The sequence below is a fragment of the Suncus etruscus genome, chromosome 13 (assembly GCF_024139225.1).
Source record: "Suncus etruscus isolate mSunEtr1 chromosome 13, mSunEtr1.pri.cur, whole genome shotgun sequence".
NCBI classification, from domain to species: Eukaryota; Metazoa; Chordata; class Mammalia; order Eulipotyphla; family Soricidae; genus Suncus; species Suncus etruscus.
This window is the reverse complement of record NC_064860.1, coordinates 3,602,501-3,622,538: the sequence shown is the minus strand read 5'-3', so window position 1 is coordinate 3,622,538 and position 20,038 is coordinate 3,602,501. Positions and strand designations below refer to the sequence as shown.

The 20,038-nt window shown below is 46.4% G+C and overlaps 1 protein-coding gene across 1 annotated transcript in view; it reads right to left on the bottom strand.

Annotated features, from left to right (window-relative positions):
- The window catches only part of GARS1 (glycyl-tRNA synthetase 1), a 38,253-nt gene extending 30,972 nt beyond the window's left edge, over window positions 1-7,281 (bottom strand). Inside the window, exons 1-4 of the mRNA XM_049785274.1 lie at window positions 7,132-7,281; window positions 4,006-4,107; window positions 2,847-2,949; window positions 554-695 (exon numbers count right to left, since the gene is read on the bottom strand). Coding sequence (XP_049641231.1) covers window positions 554-695; window positions 2,847-2,949; window positions 4,006-4,107; window positions 7,132-7,281 — 497 coding nt within the window. The remainder of the gene's footprint in view (window positions 1-553; window positions 696-2,846; window positions 2,950-4,005; window positions 4,108-7,131) is intronic.
- Between the last annotated feature and the right edge of the window lie 12,757 nt (window positions 7,282-20,038).

Below are 20,038 nucleotides of genomic sequence, written 5' to 3'. Positions count from 1 at the left end.
GAATACTTCTAGATAAGTGAAAGCAAGTTATTGAGAAAAAAGAAAAGAAATAAAAAGGGCCCGGAGAGATAGCACAGCGGCGTTTGCCTTGCAAGCAGCCAATCCAGGACCAAAGGTGGTTGGTTCGAATCCCGGTGTCCCATAGGGTCCCCCGTGCCTGCCAGGGGCTATTTCTGAGCAGAAAGCCAGGAGTAACCCCTGAGCAATGCCAGGTGTGGCCCAAAAACAAACAAACAAACAAACAAACAAACAAACAACAAAAAAGGAAATAAAAAATAAAGTTTAAAAAAATACAGTAGCAAATACATTTGTGAAAATTATTTAAAAAATAGTAAAAAATAAACTAATCTTCAGTGGCATAACTAATTGTTATGAAAAACATTACATAAATGAAAAAACAGAGAGTACTACCAAGAGACTGAAATTTTGTAAGTACAGAGAGAAAGCCAGGAAGTATCAATATGACCATGGCTATGTCTCCAAACTTAGAACAAATATACACGAGTGACTTATAACCAGTAGAAAAAATGGCTTGGCTTCCCATGCTCCTTACTTTAGTACTGGCTCTGGCGTGAGCATGGTACAGTCGATCTCTAAGATCTGCTCCTCCTGGATAAAGTGCTGCCGCCACGTCTGAATAATATTGTTCTTCAGGGCACATCCCACAGGCCCGAAGTCATAAAGGCCACTGACACCTGAGAGAGAGAGACACAGTTGAAACCTGGTCAATGAGCACACTAAAACAAGGAGATGGGACCTCTGGCCAATCCCTACAGTCCCTAAAACACAGTCAAATCAACACGCCAAGTCCTTTGACACTGAGGAGTCTGGATTCTAGGCAGCCAACAGATATAAAACTAAACCATTCTCACTGCATCTATAATTTCAAAGTTTGGAAAATGAATTATATGAGAGAGAGGTCACACTAAGAAACAGAACAAAAAGCAGATTAACATCACTTGGTGACAATTTTAACATCCAGTTGTCATTTACTTGAGGCTATCCAAGCCATGATTTAAATTTCAAAAAGCTAAAATTGAACAATGTACCCCATAAAACATAATAACATTTCATACTTTTACAAATAAAGCCTGAAAAAAAATTAAAGGAAAGTAAAAAATGTTCCTTTGAAGATTAAAATAATGCAATAATTGCAGCAATAAAAGTCTTCAAGATAGAAGGAAAACTGGGCCGGAGTGATAGCACAGCAGTAAGGCATTTGCCTTGCAAGCAGCCAACACAGGACAGACCCTGGTTCAAATCCTGGCATCCCATATGGTCTTCCGAGCCTGTCAGGATCGACTTCTGAGCGCAGAGCCAGGACTAACCCCTAAGTGCCACCGGGTGTGACCCAAAAACAAAACAAAACAAAAAAGGAAAACTAAAGATCTTTTTAAAAAAATGCAAGTTTTAGGGGCTGGAGAGACAATATAGTAGGGAGAGCCTTTGCCTTGTATCAGTAGACCAGGTCAATTTCTGACATCCCATATGGTCCAGAGACAATAAGCCCTAAGCACTACGAAGTGTAGCCCAAAACAAAGAAAAATAAAAGAAAAAAAGAAAGGGGAAAAAACACAGTTTTAATGGCAAGACCCTGAAAGCTTAATATTATTGCAATAATCTGTTGACTCTGAAAAATATCCTTTATAAGAAAATCTACAAATCATCAGTGAATTTTATCTGCCTACATGCTCCCAGTTAGTGCTCATAAAGTTATGGGTGTTTACTCAAGCAACCATGAAGAATGTTTCCTCCTAGTAAATGCAGGAAGTTAGACCAATGGTTCCAGCACAGGCCTGCCCTGTGCAGAGGACACACAGAGAATACCGCCTAGGTCTTCCACTGCTTCCAAGTCTCCCTCATTTGGAGGAAATCTTTGATGCACATATGGGCTCATCAAGTGCTAACTCCAGGGCCCAAATAATTCCCTGCACCTTTAGTCTTCAAACAGGAAGTGGGGGCCAGAGAGTCTATGAGGGGAAGATGTCCAATCCTGGGCTCCAGACCATGTATGTTCCCCAGAACCCCAACAGGGGTGATCCATAAGCACAGAGCCAGGAATAAGCCCAGAACACAACCAAGCATGGTCACAAAAAAAAAAAAAAAAAAAAATGAGGGGCCAGAGCAATAGCCCAGAAGGAAGGGCATTTGCCTTGCACACAGCAGACTCAAGTTCGATCCCTAGCACCCCATATGGTCCCCGGAGACTACCAGGATTAATTTCTGAGTGCAGAGCCAGGAGTATCCCTGAGTGCCATCAGGTGTGGCTAAAAAACAAACAAACAAATAAAAAAAAAAAAACACAACCCAAACTAAAAGAATAAAATAGGGCATTCTACAGACTGCGTTACTTTAAACAAGCGCTTCTCAAATAGTGGGGTGCGTGGGGGGGGGCAAGTGAGGCTCCGTAAAGGGAGGCGCATTTGACCTCAGCAAACACTGTCATAACAAGCTAAGCCCCTTGTTTACGTCTCTGTATGTCTCTGGAGCTGAGAGTTGCTGTGTCCTGCTTCAAACCCCGCTTCAGAAAGCTATGCATTGCAAACCGTGCTCATTGTAGCCATTAATCCAGACATCACCTCTGATTAAAAACAATCAGCTCAAATTATTTTATATATTTTTGTTTTGCAGGTTAAAGTTTCTTTTTTTAATAAAGATACTATTTACATTCGTGTGGGGGGAGCGCGAAAAATGTTTCCTTCTTCCTAGGGGGGCATGACAGAAAATAATTGAAAAGCACTGCTCTAAACAAAAGCTTTACATTGACATTCTCTGCTTTTTATAAGGATCCCCTATCTAGAGAAAAGCAACCAAAAGCGAGTTGCTCTCTCTCCTACATCTCCTACCTCCATAAATAGCGAAGGCTTGATCATAGAAAAATCTCCTCTTGAGAGTGTCTTCCATTTTTGCTCTGTCCACAATGTCATCTTTGGGCTGCAATGCCAACTCCTGGGAAAAATTGTTCAAGGGAAAAAAAAAATTATGTGACCAGAAAATGAAAAGATGTTGAATTTACACATAGGGATCTTAAGAATTCATTAGGAACTATTTCAGTGGTCCTCAAACTATGGCCCGCGGGCCACATATTGTATTTGTATCTGTTTTGTTTCTTCATTGCAAAATAAGATCTATGCAGTGTGCATAAGAATTCGTTCATAAGTTTTGTTTTTACTAGAATCAGACCCTCCAATGGTCTGAGGGACAGTGAACTGGCCCCCTGTTGAAAAAGTTTGAGGACCCCTGAATTATTTAATGAATGATAGAAACCATAGGACCTGCAGCTTCCCTTTCCCTTTACAGGAAAGATACTTTTACTAATATTTCTTCAATTTCCCTGGCTTACTCTAGTCAAATAGTGACTTGAAGCTCCAAACTGTCTCAGTTTGGATTCTTGTCCGGTTGCATATGATACAGTCCAATTGCAGGTTAATGGTTCAAATGTTTGGAAGCAGATACTGGGCCACAGAACTTGGCCTTATAAGAGAGACATTTGCAGGGCAAAGCCAGGTTCAAATATACGGGGCTAAATATTTGTGCCTGGTGCTGGAGTGATAGCACAGTGGGTAGTGTTGCACGTGGCTTTGCATGCAGCTGACCCAGGTTAGATTCCTGGCATCCCCCGAGACTGCCAGGAGCAATTTCTAAGAGCCGAGTCAAGAGTGACCACTGAGCCTGGCTGTGTAACCCAAAGATCAAACAGTATTTCAGGTTGACATTTCTCTTAAGCTTTAAAAAGCAAAGTTATCTTTCCAGGCTCAGGAGAATTTATAAGGAGACGGTATTGTCTCTATTCTTGGGAAGTCATGAATGCATCTGAGGGCAAGGGCACAGGCAGATGTCCTGGGACAAGGGCCACCAGGAAAGGCAGTGACCAGAGGTGGAGGCTCTGTGGGTGGACAGAGCGGAAGCAAATGTTGCTTCTCCAGAAACTTGTGTGGTTCCTTCCTGCTCAGTAAGGATGGGCCGGCCCCTTCTCCAGTTCTCATTGGAGGACCCCCTACTCACCTTCGCCTCCAGAACCCTCTTCCTGGCTTTGAGCTCAGCAACAGCCCGGTCGACATCCACCTGAGGCGCTTTATCTTCTTTCAGTTTCCGTACCAGATCTCCCTGGGCAGCAGGAAAAAGCAGAGTTGGGGTCACTTTCAGAGTCAAGGCCTGTACCCAAGCATGTAAGCCCTCAGCTTTTAGGAACTATCGGTGCAAACCACGGACCCCTTCAAACACTCACTCGTGTGCAATCACATCAATGATTCTGATGTGGAACGCATGTCTATAATCTAGCACTCGGCCACAAGCATGCCAACACCAGTGCTGCGGGATTCCTTTTTGGGGAGGGGGGTCAGGTGAAGGAGGAGGAGAACACTGTCAGGAAGAGCAAAACTATCATGAACACCGGAGAAGCAGAAAGAGGATTTGATTCTCCGACAGAAAAGCTGTCCTAGGGGCCAGGATATGGCTCATGGTAGCATTTGTGTCCTCGTCTTCCTTTTTGTGGGGGTGGAGGACTCACCAGTGGAACTCAAGCAAGACTCCTTGTGAGTCTCACGGGGCCCAGAGGAGGTGCTGTGGATCAAAGCTAGGTCACTCACTTGCTCAGGCCCACCAGAGCCATATGTGACTGTGCTCAGGGGAGCACCTGGGGGTTCTGGGACCAAGCCTGGATTTGTCCATGCAACAAAAGCACCCTCCCTGCTGTATTATCTCTCAACCCTGGGTTTTTCTTTTTTAAACAACTGACTTTAATCAAGGGGCTGGAGCAACAGCACAGCAGCAGGGCATTTGCTTTGCATGAGGCCAACACATGACGGACACCAGTTCAAATTCTGGCATCCCATATGGTCCCCCAAGCCTGCCAGGGGCGATTTTTGAGCGCAGAGCCAGGAGTAACCCCTGAGCTCCGTCAGGTGTGGCCCCAAAACCAAAAACCAAAACCCAAAAAAAAAAAAAAAAACCCACCACCACCAACAAAAACCAACTTTAACTTTAATCAAAATTAAAACAGAATCTCTCTCTCTCTTTCTTCTTCTCCCCTCCCCTCCCCTCCCCTCCTCTCCCTCCTACTTAAGGGGTATCATAAATGGTTGACCTCCTTCTCTCTCTCTCTCTCTCTCTCTCTCTCTCTCTCTCTCTCTCTCTCTCTCTCTCTCTCTCTCTCTCTCTCTCTCTCTCTCTCTCTCCTAGTTAAGGGGTATCATAAACACTTGACATTCTTCCAACACCCAGTTCCTGTCCAGAGAGATCATTTCCAACTCTCAGTGTCATAATGGTCCCTTCTCTGCCCTAACTACACCCTTCCCTACCCTTTGTGGCCAGCTTCCTGCTATGGACCAGTCCTCCTCGCCTTCATCTCTTTTGTCTTTTATAATATTTTGTTGGTGGGTTTTTTTTTTAATATCTCAAGGTTTATTCCTAGCTTTTCACTTAGGAATCACTCCTCATGGTGTTCAGGGGACCATACAGGGTGCTGGGGATTGAACCTGGGTGGGCCATGTGCGATGCAAGTACCCTCCCAGCAGTACTATAACCCACGTACTGGTTGTTTTTATTTTTAAAAAATTAGGGCTGGCCACACCATACTAACTCCCTTTTAAAAAGACAACCTCAAAAATAAAATAAAATAAAATAGACAGCCTCAATTATCCTAGGTTCCCTTCATCAAACAACTAGTTCCAGAAGCTCTAATGCCCACCTACACATTCTATAACTAATTCTCCAGAAGTAGCTAAAAATCTGCCATGAGAAAATATATTTTGGTCAATAAACTAAACTTTTCAGAATAAAATTCACATAGCACAGCACATCAGCCAGTCTCTGTGAAACACACAGAAACGTCCATGACCCTCAAACACCTTGAAGAATCCCACTGCGTGTCTTCAAGTACACAAACCAGCATAAAAATGCCTCGCATGGGCAGAGGGGCTCATGTGCCCTGCTCCCCTTTGTCCCCAGCCCACACAAATGGGCCATCTTGGAGTGCTGTTCTAGTGTCCTTACCAACTGGCATGGGAGTCCATGGGACTCAAGTCCTGGGGGCCTATAGAAGCCTGTGGCCCTGCCAAGTTAGAAGAACTTGAATAACACAACTCGCATGTCAGAAAAACAAAAACAAAGTCAAGATGCAAAAACGAACAATGGAGCCAACATAAATTAAGCACAGAGCAAGCCCTTTCAAAGGTCCTTCCAGCATCAAAGCTTCCTTGGGACCCAGTTCGTCCACTCCACCTCCACAAGGGTGGGTGCCGGCACCTAACGTGGCAGAGGGTGGGGTCGTTGGCATATTTTCCAAATGAGAAGGGACACACACAGAAGAGCGAGCAAGCACTGACAGCTATGGGAGAGAGAGACAAAGGAACAACCACACCTCATCATCCTCCATGGGGAGGGAGACCCAGAGAGAGGACTTCTAAGATTTATAAACCCACCCTGAAATTCCAAACTAAAACTGTTTCTCAAAAACCCGATTCCATGGGTCAGGGCTCCCTCCGGGATGAGACTGGCACTGCCTAGACAAGAGAGCAACCTCTGCTGACTTTTTAAAAGGCAGCTGGGCCCGCAGACAGGGCTTCTGCGGTGGTTTCACCCAGGGACGCTATTGCATCAGGCAGGCAAGCCGTGCAGAAGAAAAAGCACCCGGTCGGTGTTGACTCCTCCTGGGTCCTGCGTCCTGCTGCCCTGGGCCTCCTTGGGCTTTCTAGGACCTTTCTCTGCACCTCCCAACATTCTGATTATTTCTTTGGGGTGGGGGGGAGCCTTTGCTTGTGGGGGGAGAGAAAGAGAGCCTGCACTGCATTGCTAGCCCTGCCCAGAAGACCCGCGCGGCCTTGCTGCAAGAGCCCAGCGCTCCCAGGAGTGGAGGGGAGGTCGCCCCGAGTCCCCCCAGTCCTGGCCAGCTTCACGGGGGTCTCCTAGGGCAAGAACCCCCCCATCCCCAGCACCAGGGTGCCTGATGCCTGCGCGAAGGTGTTCAGCTATAGGCCGAGCCCGGCTGGAAGCAGAAAGAGAGAGAGCTGTCAAGGAGAGGAGAGCCCCAAAAGGGCCCCGCGCACCCCAAACCCGGGAGCGCGCAGGAGCGCAGCAGGCCGGGGCGCGCAGGGCCGGGCAGGCGGGGACGGGGACGGATCGGGGCGCTACCTGCTGGCGCACGGCGAGCCGGAGCGGGGCCAGCAGGGCCTCGGACCCGGCGCCGTCCATGCTGCGGGGCGCGGCGGCGGCGACGGCACGGACGGGGAGCAGGAGCGCGGCGCGGACGGCTCGGAGCAGCGCGGGGCGCACGGCGGGCATGGGCCGGGCGGGCCGGGCTGATGAAACCGTCGCGTCACCGCCGCGCGCAGCCGCACGTCCGCGCCGCACATTGGCCAAGGGGCTGGACTGGCCGCCCCGCCCCGCGCCACGCCGCCCCACCGCACCCCACCCGCCGCGCGCGCCCCCCAACAGCACCCCCAGGACCCCAGGGCCTGGGGCAGGTCCCCGCGCCAGGCTGCAGCTCGGCGATCGGGTCTCCAGGCCGCCCCCCACCCCGGGAAGCGATGGGCATGGCACCAAGCTGGGGGTCCCGGGCATGGGGCCTCCTTGGAATTGGAGGGGGGGTCCCTCTCTCTGAGATGCACCAGGCCCTGAGCTCGGGGTGCCTGTCCCCCGACTGGAACCGGGTCTACTTGACACTTTGTTTAAAGGCCTGTTGAACATTGTTGCAAATACTACCAGTATTTTTGTTTGGGGGGGGTTTGAGTTTTGGGGTCACTCCTGACAGCGCTCAGGGGTTCCTCCTGGCTCTGTGCTCAGAAATCGCCCCTGGTAGGTTCATATGGGATGGCCTTATGGGATGCAGGGATTTGAACCACTGACCTTCTGCATGCAAGGCAAGAGTCTTACCTTCTATGCTATCTCTCCACCCCCACCCCCTCAAATACTACCAGTATGACTGTTTTTTTTCTTTTGGTTTTGTTGTTGTTGTTGTTGTTGTTGAGATATACTTTAACAGAAAAGACTATGCGGATTTTCAAAATGTTCTCTGCTACCACTCATTGATTTTCTATTTTGAGTTATTTGGAAATTGAGGAATAACACACAAAGTTTTTATAAGGAAATGACTAAAATCTTGTTTTCTTACTTTGAGCCTTCTAATAAGTGCCTCTCAAAACTGAAGAATAAAATAACATTGGGTAGTATATAAAAATTGGCTCCAAAATTGGAGTGGTAATTTCATTTACTCTCCAAACACACAATTCATATGTTTATGTAATATTCTTTTAAAAAAAAATAAAAACAAATTGGTGATGGAGTTACTATATTTGGTGATGGAAATACTATTAAACATAAATTCATAAATGCAAAAAATATTTAGATGAGGCCTCTTGCTGCTTCAACTCTGCCTTGAGGAAGCTTTTTTTTACATATCATTTGATTGTGATGATCATTTCTTTCTTGTATCATCATTATATTTATTATTTATTATATTATTTGACATTCGTAGCCCAGCTCTCACATTCTCAACATTTCGATCCAGAAATGTATGCTTTTAGATGAAGAAGAGAGAGGTGTGAAATGTCTGAGACTCAAGCTGAGACCAGAGCCTATCGGTTTGTGCTAAAATAAAAAGCATTTCTTAAAAATAATAAAAAGGAAAAAATTATAAACAAAAAACTTTTCAGGTGATGAGATGTCACTGAGGGTTTTTCCCACTTCAGTTACTCCTTTTACTTTCAATTTTATTTATTGTTTGATGTTACAACTATTTGTTGTTTTCCCACTTCAGTTACTCCTTTTACTTTCAGTTTTATTTATTGTTTGATGTTACAACTATTTGTTTGTTGTTCGATTTGTTTACTCAATATATATTTATGTATTCAATTGTTTTGAGGGACCACACCTGGCAGTGCTCAGGGCTGACTCCTGACTCTCTAGTCAGGGATCACTTTTAGCAGGACTCAGAGGGACCATATGAGATGCCAGGCACAACCACACATCAGCATGACCAGCTTTGGTCAACTTCATGCGAGACAAGAGCCCTCAGCCCTGCACTATTTCTCCATTCCTCAAGCATACAGTGTGGTTCACTTGTCTCACTGGTAACCTATCCTGCCTTCTGTGCTAACAGTAGCCCACGTTTGAGAAAGAAGAACACACAAGGCTGGGGTACATCAGGTTTGCTTGTGGGGCCTTTTTATGGAGGTAGGGAATGTTGTGTATGTAAATATTTTGGGGGATTACTATGTTGCTCACCCTAATCTGATTAGGTGATTGTGCCCTACCCTAGGGTGTGACCTGGCATTCTGCCCCCACCCTAGGGTAGGACCTGATTCTGCTTCCACCATTGGTTGGTATCTGATCCCACCATTGGGTGGGACCTGACTCTGGACTATAAGAGCAAGGGTCTGTGGAAGGCGAGAGCTTTTTGCTGGCTGGAACTGAATCTGAGTCTTTGGACTTCAGTTTTGTCCATCCGAATAAAGCAAATATTTCCACGAGCCTGATTGTCTGCGAGCTGTTTACCCGCCGTTTCACCTCAGAACCGTAGGCTAGACAGGGTGGCAGACGCGTGCTCCGAGCTGGAAGAGAAGGGCCTCATTCTCCATCCCACCATCAGTCAACCTCTTCAGGGGCTGTCCTGCTACAGGGAAAGCCAGGGTTCTGATGCAGAATCACCCGACTCGGGGGTAAGGGCTCATCGTGGCCTCCCCTGCTGGCTCAGTATTCACCAAACTCTACCATCTCGTTTGAAGTAAGCCTTGAAGGCCTCACTTTGCTTCCTCCTCCTAACAGCTTCCCACCAAGCCACAGTGTGGGCAGAATTCCCAGGCCTTTAGGATCCCAAAGGATGCTCCACAGAGCGGGGTATGGGAGGGAGGCCCCATACTTACTTAGCCTGGCTTTTGCCTCAGACCTCTGAAAGGGTCTTCAACTAAACTTTGCCCCCATCTGGCCTGAATTTTCCCTTTGAATTCTGAGGAGGATCATCCCTGTTGCCCCTTGCTTTTCTGACCATGGCTGTGAGGACTTGAGAATTGAGCAAACAAAATCACCAAGACAAGGAAAGCAGCAGCAGTTCTTCTGCCCAGCAGAGGGAGGCAGCTCCCCAGAGATCAGCACAAAGGATGCACGCAGTATCCGGGCCTTAGGGCATTCTGCACAGGAAGCTGTGTTTAAGGAGAAGCCCCTTCCCTAGAAAAGGACTCTCAACTCTTCTGTGAGCCCTCCCCACCAACCCTCCCCTGCAGAGAGAGGCGTGCCAGCCAACAGAAAACAGTGAAAATACAGGCAGCCTTTGCCTCTCTGCTGGGAAGGTAAGAGGCAGGTAGATGCCAGGCAAGGTAAATAGACAGGAGGGAGGCCAAGAAGGCTCATTGAGTCAGGGTGTCCTGGGTGGAAACCTCAGCTGGATGAATCCCATGGTGGAGTGTGGCCTTAAAAGACAAGGTCACCGCAGAATATGATCTTGCAAAGTGGACAATGACAGAGGCCATTCAGTAGGCACAATAAATCCTCAACCAACAAATCTGCTGTCCTGGAAGACTCAGGAAAATGGGGGATAAAAAGAGAGTTGAAAGGGTGGGACACTTGCTTTGCTGTCTGGTCTCCCAAGTGCTGCTGACTAGAAAGAGCCTCCACGCACACTGCCAGTTGTGGCCTCCAAAGTGAAAGGAAGGCTATCAGGAGGCAAGCATGGGGGTCTGTGAGAGGTATTTTGGTTGTTGGTTTTAGAAGTTTCTTTTGAGGGAGCACCCCTCTAGGTGCTCAGGGCTTACACCTGGCTCTGTGCTCAGGAATCACATCTGGAGGTATTCCGGGGACTCTATAGGGTGCCAGGGATCAATCCTGGGTTGGCCCTGTGCAGGGCAAGCACTTCACCTGCTGTGACCTTTCTCAGGTCCTTGTGTTTCTCTTTCTTAAAAGAAGTCCAGGACTGGAGGGTAAACCCTGAGCACTGCCAGGGATGGCCCAAAAACCAAAAACTGAAAACCAAAAAAATAAAGGAAAGAAAGGAAAAAGAAAAAAAAATTGAAAAAAAAAAATCTCTCCCCAAATAAAACCTGGACTCAGAGGAGAACATTAGTAAATTTATTCAATCCTCATAGGGCCCTTTTCCTGTCCTTCTCAAGTTCTTCCATAAATAAAAACAGCAGGTCTCCCTGTTTCTCTCAAGCCTCTATTATTACCCCTGAGATCAAAGTAGGTAGAGATCAAAGTAGAATGAAGGTCCCAAGTGAAGGCCGAAAAGACAGCACAGTGAGGAGGGCTTTTGCCGTGCATGTGGCCGACCCAGGTTCAATCTCCGGCATCCCATAGGGTCTCCCAAGCCTGCCTGGAGTAACCCCTGAGTGCAGACAGATGTGCCCCCCCAAAAAAAACTAAAAATACCTCTGGTTAATCCCAACAGAAGCAATGGTCCTGAACCACCCCAGCCCCACACCTCCCATCCTCAGCCTCAGTAAGAGGATCTGTTTATTGGAGATTTCTCAGGATTTGATCCATCTGAATGGTCTAGACTCTGAAAGGTGGCAGCCCAAGAAGGGAATCTGCCTCTTCCCCCTCTATTCACTCTGCCATTCTGGGAAGGCTAGGGAGACCCAGGACTGTGTGCCCGGTTCTTGCAGGGAAGGAAAGTCAGTCCGGGGCCTTACCCAGGCTTTCCAATTCTGTTGCTTTTCTTTGAGAAAAGATTTCATGAGAAGAGCAGTAAAGTGACCTCAGAACTTCTGAAGATGGGGATAGAAAGGGAGAAATGTGGGAGAGAGTGTGTGTGGGCTTCTCTAGAGGCAAAGAGGATCCCAGATTCACCCAGCACTAACTAGGAAATTTTAAAGTCCACATTTCAGAAGGGGAGATGTGTGAGGCTGAGATAGGGGTCACCGCGCATGTGGGCTGGCTGCAAATGTATGCACAACACCACATCTGGGTCCCATGGACCTGGGGAGTACTGTGCACAACACCACAATGGGCCCTGGGAGCACTGTGCACAGCACCACACATAGGTCCAGGGAGTATTGTGCACAGCACTGACCCATGCTACCAAGGAGCATGTATGAGCATCTCCTTTGTTCCAAGTTGGCTTGTACAGTGTTTCTCTCAATCTGCCTGCCTGGCACTTTCTACCTAGGTAAAAGTCTGTTGCTAGGGTAGTTGTTGGGAGAAGGCTGATCTCTGACCTCTCTTCCCTGGTCTGTGTTCATGCTAGAGCTTCTCTTATCAAGGCTCAAGCCTGCATCCACTAGGTGGGTCCCAGCTGCATAAAGGCCAGGGACAAGGGTGACTTCTTCAAATTACATCTCTTGGCTTCATTCTGTGCCAAGAGCTCAGTGCCACGGGGCCCTTTTGTATCTAGACTGGCTTCAATTGTAGTCCATGTTCCAGGAGCTGTGTGAGACTTTGATTCAATCTGCACTGTGACCCTGTGATTGGATCCCTTCCTCATTCCATTTACAGATGAAGAAACTGAGTTAACTTGGCCAAAGTCTCAGTTGGCAGAAGTGGGACTCAGCAAGTATGTCAAACAAATATATCTTGTTTTTTTCTTCCCTGAGTGTCTACGATTGAATCTAGAACAGTCCCCATTTGGACCACAACTCTTGCACTGACTTGTCCACAAACAGTAAATCTGTTGTATTCTCAAACACTCAGCCAAAGCAGGGCCTTGGAAGAACGAAGAGTCAGGCCTTTCTCATTATAATGCAGGGAAAATCTGAGTAGAGACAGAAACTGAACAATATCTCCCCTCTAAAAACAGCACAGCTAGGTCCAGAGCAGAGGGCATTTTGCCTTGCACTTGGTCAACCCGGTTCAATCCCCAACATTCTGTACAGTCCCCGTGTCAGAGTCCAGAGTCAAGGAATGATATCACACAACTGGAATGCTTTAAACCATCTGCCAAAAAGCCTCCACACTGGCCAGCCAGGGCCCTCTTCAGAAGGCGATGAGCCCTGCTCAAGGTCATGAAGAAGATTATATAGGGAAGGGATATAGGGAGGTTCTAGGCTTTCTGATGATCTTTAAAATCTTTGGCTATTGTCTAGGGGTACCTTCCTACTGCTCCCATGCGTCCTTCCATAATGGCTATCTGGTATGGCCAGGTAGCTTGGGACGATGTTAATGGAAATAGGCTTGAGAAAGCCTAGCATGTGGCTTACACCATGTGGTCCTCAAAAATGGCGCCCCTCCTTGTTCAGAACCCAGGTCTCAACACCCTGAGAACAGCACTGCCAGGAGTGATTCATGAGTGCAAAGTCAGGAGTAAGCCCTGAGCACTGCTGGCTGTGGCCAAAACAAAATAAAAAACAAAACAGAAAACAAAGAAACACAAAACCCCTCACAACACAGTGTCAAAATTAGTGGTATTTTTGGTGTTTTTTTTGTTTGTTTTTTTTGTTTTGTTTTGTGTTTTTTTTTTTTTTTTTTTTTGAGAACAGCAGTGTGAAGAGGAGAGAGGAATTCTTGTTCATGTCCTGGCAGGAGAGCACATCAAACACAATGTCCACCTGAAAGGTGGTGCCACCCAGTGGGAATAATCCTGTAGGGCACTGTCCAGCAACACCAGAGCAAGAAACACACCTCAAGACAAAGGAGAAAAGTTTGGACAAAGATTTTTTTTGTTGGTTTTTGGGTCACACCTGGCAGCACTCAGCCGTTACTCCTGGCTCTATGCTCAGAAATCGCTCCTGGCAAGCTCGGGAGACCATCTGGGATGCCAAGATTCGAACCACCACCCTTCTGCATGCAAGGCAAACATCCTACCTCCATGCTATCTCTCCGGCCCTGGACAAAGATTTTTGAGTTTTGAATCTTGCCTCAGCAAAGGGACAAGAGCTGTAACTCGGGGCCAAAATGAAAGAACAATGGGTAGGGTTCGTGCCTTTCAGTTGGCTGATTCAGGGTCATTACCAGGCCCCCCATATAGTCCCTTGAGCAATACCACCAGAGGTCCCCGAATGAGGAGCCAGGAGTAACCCCTGAGCATTGCTGGGTATGAACCCCCCACAGAAAAAGTTGTAACTGCTGCAGTGACCTCCCTAACTCACTCCATATTCTGCTAAGCTCAGAGAAACTCATATATACATATAGTTGCCCTGTGTTATAAAAAAAATGTTGTAGCTTAGGCTCCGTTATACAATTACCTTCATCTTCAGACACTAACTACTTAGTAGATGAAAGTGAAGTATTTTCAGGAGTTAGCTGACTGTCATCTAACATCAAGAAGAGAGCACAGAGGAAGTGGCCTAAAAGTACTACTTGTTGGGTCTATGTAGTTGACTCTGACTAGGATAAGAAAATTTTACTCTGGGGCCAGAGCGATGGTACAGCTAGGAGGGCATTTACCTTGCATATGGTTGACCCAGGTTCAATCCTTGGCATCCCATATGGTCCCCTGAGCTACACTAGAAGTGCAGAGCCATGAGTAACCTCTAAGCACTACCAGATATGGTCCCAAAACAAACAAGCAAAAAAATAAAAAGAAAAAAAGAAAGAAAAGAAAAGAGAGAGAACATTTTAATCTCCAATGCTAATGATGTCCAAGATACCTCCCACCCATGCATGTTATCACTAATGATTACTTGACTCAATTCTCATCATTTTTTCCTTTTCTAACATAATCTAGAGGAGTTTGATCTTTGTTTTCCATGTCTATGATTGGTTGTAGTTAATTTCAGATCAAAAGACATGTCAGATGTTTGGAACTCTAAGGTTTGTGGTGTCTGAATTTTCCATAAAAGAGAGCCAGAAAGTCCTGTTGCAGCTTGATTTCTGCCAAGAACACAATAGCAAGCTCAGTGTAGGCTTCCAGGAGTTCACACACTCATCAGGAACATGCAAGGTGGAATTTATCCGAAAATGGCCACATTTTCCTGGGCAGTAAATCAGGGACTTCTATAAGCTTCTGAGAACAGCCCATCCTCAAGCAGAAAGCTCAGTATTCAGGCCCTTTGGGTGGGGGGAGGTTCTAATTCTAGTCAATACCACCTACACTACTATTATTATGTAAAACAAGTGTTAGGAAAATAGATTAAACCGAACAGCTGTCATCCCCACTATTCCTAATCAAGCTGCTGCTAGCTGACCCCCTGGGTCTATCCCAGGCTGAATGGGGGGTGGAGGGGAGCCCAGAGCCCCTCCTTATTAGGTGGGTTCTAGCCTCGATACCTGACTTGTGCTGTATTAAGGCCATCCAACAGATCTATTCGACACATTATATGCTTATTTTCTATTTGTATTCCTTTCCATTTTATTGGAACAAGTAAAATGAAGCAAATTTGTTATAAGCCTGCCAAAAGACAGGCTGGGGCGGTTGGTGGGAGGAAACCGGGGAACATTGGTAGAAGGACTGGGACGTTGGTGGTGGGATTGGTGTTGGAACATCATATGCCCAAAACAACTCTACTATGAATAACTTTGTAAATCATGGTGTCTCTCTAGACCTTTCTAAAAAAGAAAAGAAAAGAAAAATGAAATCGAAATAAATTGCTTGAATATAAATGTTTTGTTCCATATGGCTTTGGTTGGAATCACATGAGTCATTTGGTTTATCTGTCTGGTCAGAGAGACATGGTGGATTGGGCAACAGCAAGAAGGCACCCCATTATGAGAGTGGCCCTGCCATTGTAGCTTGGGGACTTGGGAACCCTGAATATTAGTTTCCTTACCTAAATAATAAATGTGTTTGATGCTATACTGAATACAAACTTTTTTGAATCTCCCCCAGGTTTCTAAGGACCGATGGTCTGGGGCTACCCTGGGATTCCACTTAAATGTGAAGTCTGAGGGTCTTGCGGAGCTCGTTGTGATGGTGAAATATGAAATATGAAAATGTCGTTGACACTCTTAAAGAAGGTTCTGGAGAGACCAGGAGGTTTGGTGCTGGAACAGAGACTGAGAGGTAGGGAACATGCCTTGCACATGCCCAATCTAGGTTTGATCCCTGGCACCACATGAGCTCTCAGCATCACTGGGTGTTGTGTGGTCCTGGCATTGCAGGTCTCAGGAGACCATTCTCTAGTTCCAGCATCTAACACATGGCCTAGTTGGCACAGAACCTCTGAGAGAGGTCTTGCCAAAAATTTTTATTTTGTTTTATTTTTGCTTTGGGGCCACACTGGGCAATGCTCAGGAGTTACTCCTGGCTCTATACTCAAGAATTACTCCTGGCACACTCAGAACACCATGTGGGATACTGGGGATCAAGCTTGGGTTTGCCATGTGCAAGGCAAAGGCCCAATGGCTGTGCTATCGGCAATCGCTCCAGCCCCATTGAATAAAATTCTGTACAGCCTTTAGCTCCTGGTGTGTCATTTTGAACGTACACAACCTCTGTCAGCCACACATCTGGTGAGAGAAAGCCCTTAAGGATGGCTGGTTTGAAATGATGCTCCGGTGAACAGAACTGCCCCCTGTGGGGGAGAGAAGAGTGGGCCTCCTTTAGGAGGGGGCCAAGAACTGGGCTAGTTCAGAGCAAGCATCTGAACACAGATCTACCTGAGGATGCGCACGGGTTGAATTCAGCGGGTATGAATTTAAAGTTGTTTTTGGTTTATTGAGCCACACTTTGTGGTTATTTATATTTTTTATTATTCTTTTTTAAATTACTTTATTTAAACACCTTGGTTACAGGGTTGTTCAAAATATCCTTGTTGTTTTTTTAACATAGTTACAAAGTTGTTTGTGATTGATTTTCAGTCATACAATGTACAACACCCTTCGCCAGTGCACATTTCCTGCCACCAATATACCCAGTTTCCTCCGCCCTCCCCCTTGCCCTCTCTTCTTCTACGGCAGACATTTTTCTTCTCTCTTCCTGCCTCCCTCGCTCTGTCCCTCGGTCCCTCCCTCTCGCTCACTCCCTCTCTTTCCCCCCTTTTTTCCTGGTAATTTTCAGCAACACCCCTGGTTGGCTCCAGGAAGTATATGCAGTGGACTGAACCCGGTCAACAGCGTATTAACACCCTCTCTAACCACTGTACTGTCTCTCCAGTCCTGAAGTTTGTTTATCCACTTCCTTAAATGCATATTTCACATGGGAAAACATGAACTATGAGCTATGCACAATGATATGTAGTATTTAAAGGCTTTGAAAGGGAAGGAAATTCCTAGGCACTGATGTAGCTCAGCAGCAGAGCACTTGCTTTGTATCTTAGCTCCACAGAATGGGGATCAGGGGCTGTGGATGGAGGGCCTCTATCATCTGCTAGAACAGGGTGGGTCTGCAGGATATGGTAGGGGACGAGAGACGCCCGCCACAGAAAGACCAATACTGATTGTTCCTCTTTATGTGGGATTCCTGGAGCACTTACTTAAATTTGTTTACCCGGAAAGGAGAGAAGGTAGGGAGGAAGATGATGGCCAATGAGCAAGAAGTGACAGCTTTTCATTCTTCTCTTTTTGGGGGAAATATCCCACTCAGCAGTGCTCGGGGTTTACTCCTGGCTCTGTGCACAGGGATGACTCTTGGCAGTGCTCAGGAGACGCTATGTGGTGAAAGGAATCCAACCCAGGTTAGCAGGCGCAAGGCATGCACCCTCCAGACCAGACTTGCAGTTTTTCAAGGTGAAAAGGTGCCAGAAGTTAGCTGAGTCAGGCAGCACTGAGAGAGACTTCAAGGTTTCTTGAAGGATAGAAGCTAGGAGTCAGCAAAGAGTAGGTACTTAGAGACCAGACACTCTCAAGAGCTGTTAGAACAAAGTCCGCTTTATTTGGAGTTCTGCTTCATATTTAAGCAAAAAAATATCAATAGTAGGAACTTGGGTAGGTCAAACATGACATGATTTTCAGCCACAGGGTTAAACATTATGTGTCAGCACAATCATTAGATAGCCACTAAATATTATAATTATTTATAAATTCTTTGTACTATTATCATCAGTTTAATTTATCCTAAACAGAAATAAAAAAACCTTACTATTTCTTCTTGGATATCATTTTTACTAGTAAACTATTAACAAAATACTAGCCCATTGTCTGTTAATGCTAACCTATTAAGAAACTATTATAAAAGGGAGCAGATGTAATTCTTAAAATGATCAAACATTCTAGTAACCTATATGTTACTAGGTAGCCAGCCAAAAAAAAATTACTGTAGATTCTACCAGCTTGGGAAAGGCAGCAAAAAATATTACTGTAAATTCTTCCAGCTTGGAAAAGGCAGCTTACGGTAAGTAGGGTGTGTTTCAGCAATTCTTGTTTAACTGCAAGGGGCAAAGGCACACAATTTTTTTTATCAACTTGGCATTGTTAATTCTCATTATGCATTAATACTTAATAAGCTCATTGTTGCTATCCTGCCAAGCACTAACCTAGGGCACAACTGGCCGTTTTTTCAACAGTGTCTGCCAGGACCGCACCCCCTTTTTCAGTGGGGAGGCTAGACCTAAACACGGAAGTCTTGCTGGTATTCTGGGGGCTCTGGCCAAAAGGTGCTGGAGATGACCACAGAGTGATGTTAGCCTATCTAACCTCCTAGACTAGATTTTTAAAGAGAGTTTCGAGATACAATTTTAGGTTGGGTGGTGTTTTTTAAATCCCTTTTAATGCTTTTGGGAGGTGTTTGAGTAACACCCGCTGATTCTTAGGGGTTACTCCTGGCTCAGTGCTTGAGGGGCCATGCAGTGCCAGGAATCAAAAAATGGTTGCCACATGCAACGTGTTTACCTGAATCCATGTACTACATTCAGCCACAGTTTATTTATTTATTTATTTATTTATTTATTTATTTTTTAAAAAAAGAGAGGCTAGCGTGATAGCAGTGTGAGGAGGACATTTGCCTTGCATGTGGCCAACCTGGAATTTGATTCCTGGTATCTCTTTTAGTCCCTTGAGTCACATCAGGAGTGATTTTGAGTGTAGAGCCAGGGGTAAGCCCTGAGCATCAATAGGTGTGACACAAAACAAGCAAAAAAAAAAAAAAGAAGGAACAGAGGGAGGGAGGAAAGGAGAAAAGGAGGGGAAGGAAGGCAGGAAGGAAGGAAGGAAGGAAGGAAGGAAGGAAGGAAGGAAGGAAGGAAGGAAGGAAGGAAGGAGGGAGGGAGGGAGGGAGGGAGGGAGGGAGGGAGGGAGGGAGGGAGGAAGGAAGGAAGGAGGAAGAAAGAAGAAAGAAAGAAAGAAAGAAAGAAAGAAAGAAAGAAAGAAAGAAAGAAAGAAAGAAAGAAAGAAAGAAAGAAAGAAAGAAAGAAAGGGAGGAAGAAAGAAAGGGAGGAAGAAAATAAGAAAGGAAGGAAGAAAAGGAGGGAGGAAGGAAGAAAAGGAGGGAGGAAGGGAAGGAAGGAGGGAGGAAGGGAGGGAGGGAGAAAAGGAAGAAAGTAAGGAAGGAGGGAGGAAGGGAAGGAAGGAGGGAGGAAGGGAAGGAAGGAAGGAGGGAGGGAGGAAGGGAAGGAAGGAAGGAAGGAGGGAGGAAGGGAAGGAAGAAGGAAGGAGGGAGGAAGGAAGAAAAGGAGGGAGGAAGGGAAGGAAGGAGGGAGGAAGGGAGGGAGGGAGGAAAGGAAGAAAGTAAGGAAGGAGGGAGGAAGGGAAGGAAGGAAGGAGGGAGGAAGGAAGTAAGGAAGGAGAGAGGGAGGGAAGGAAGAAGGAAGGAGGGAGAAAGAGAAGGAAGGAGGGAGGGAGGAAAGGAAGTAAGGAAGGAGAGAGGAAGGGAAGGAAAGAAGGAAGGAAGAAAGGAAGGAGGGAGGGAGGGAGGAAGGGAGGAAAGGTAGGAAGGAAGGAGGGAGGAAGGGAAGGAAGGAGGGAGGAAGGAAGTAAGGAAGGAGAGAGGGAGGGAAGGAAGAAGGAAGGAGGGAGAAAGAGAAGGAAGGAGGGAGGGAGGAAAGGAAGTAAGGAAGGAGAGAGGAAGGGAAGGAAAGAAGGAAGGAAGAAAGGAAGGAGGGAGGGAGGAAGGGAGGAAAGGAAGGAAGGAAGGAGGGAGGAAGGGAAGGAAGGAGGGAGGGAGGGGGGAGGAAAGGAAGGAAGTAAGGAAGGAGGGAGGAAGGGAAGGAAGGGAGGGAAGGAAGGGAAGGAAGGAAAGAAGGAAGGAAGGAAGGAAGGAAGGAAGGGGAGGAAGGGAGGGAAGGAAGGGAAGGAAGGAAAG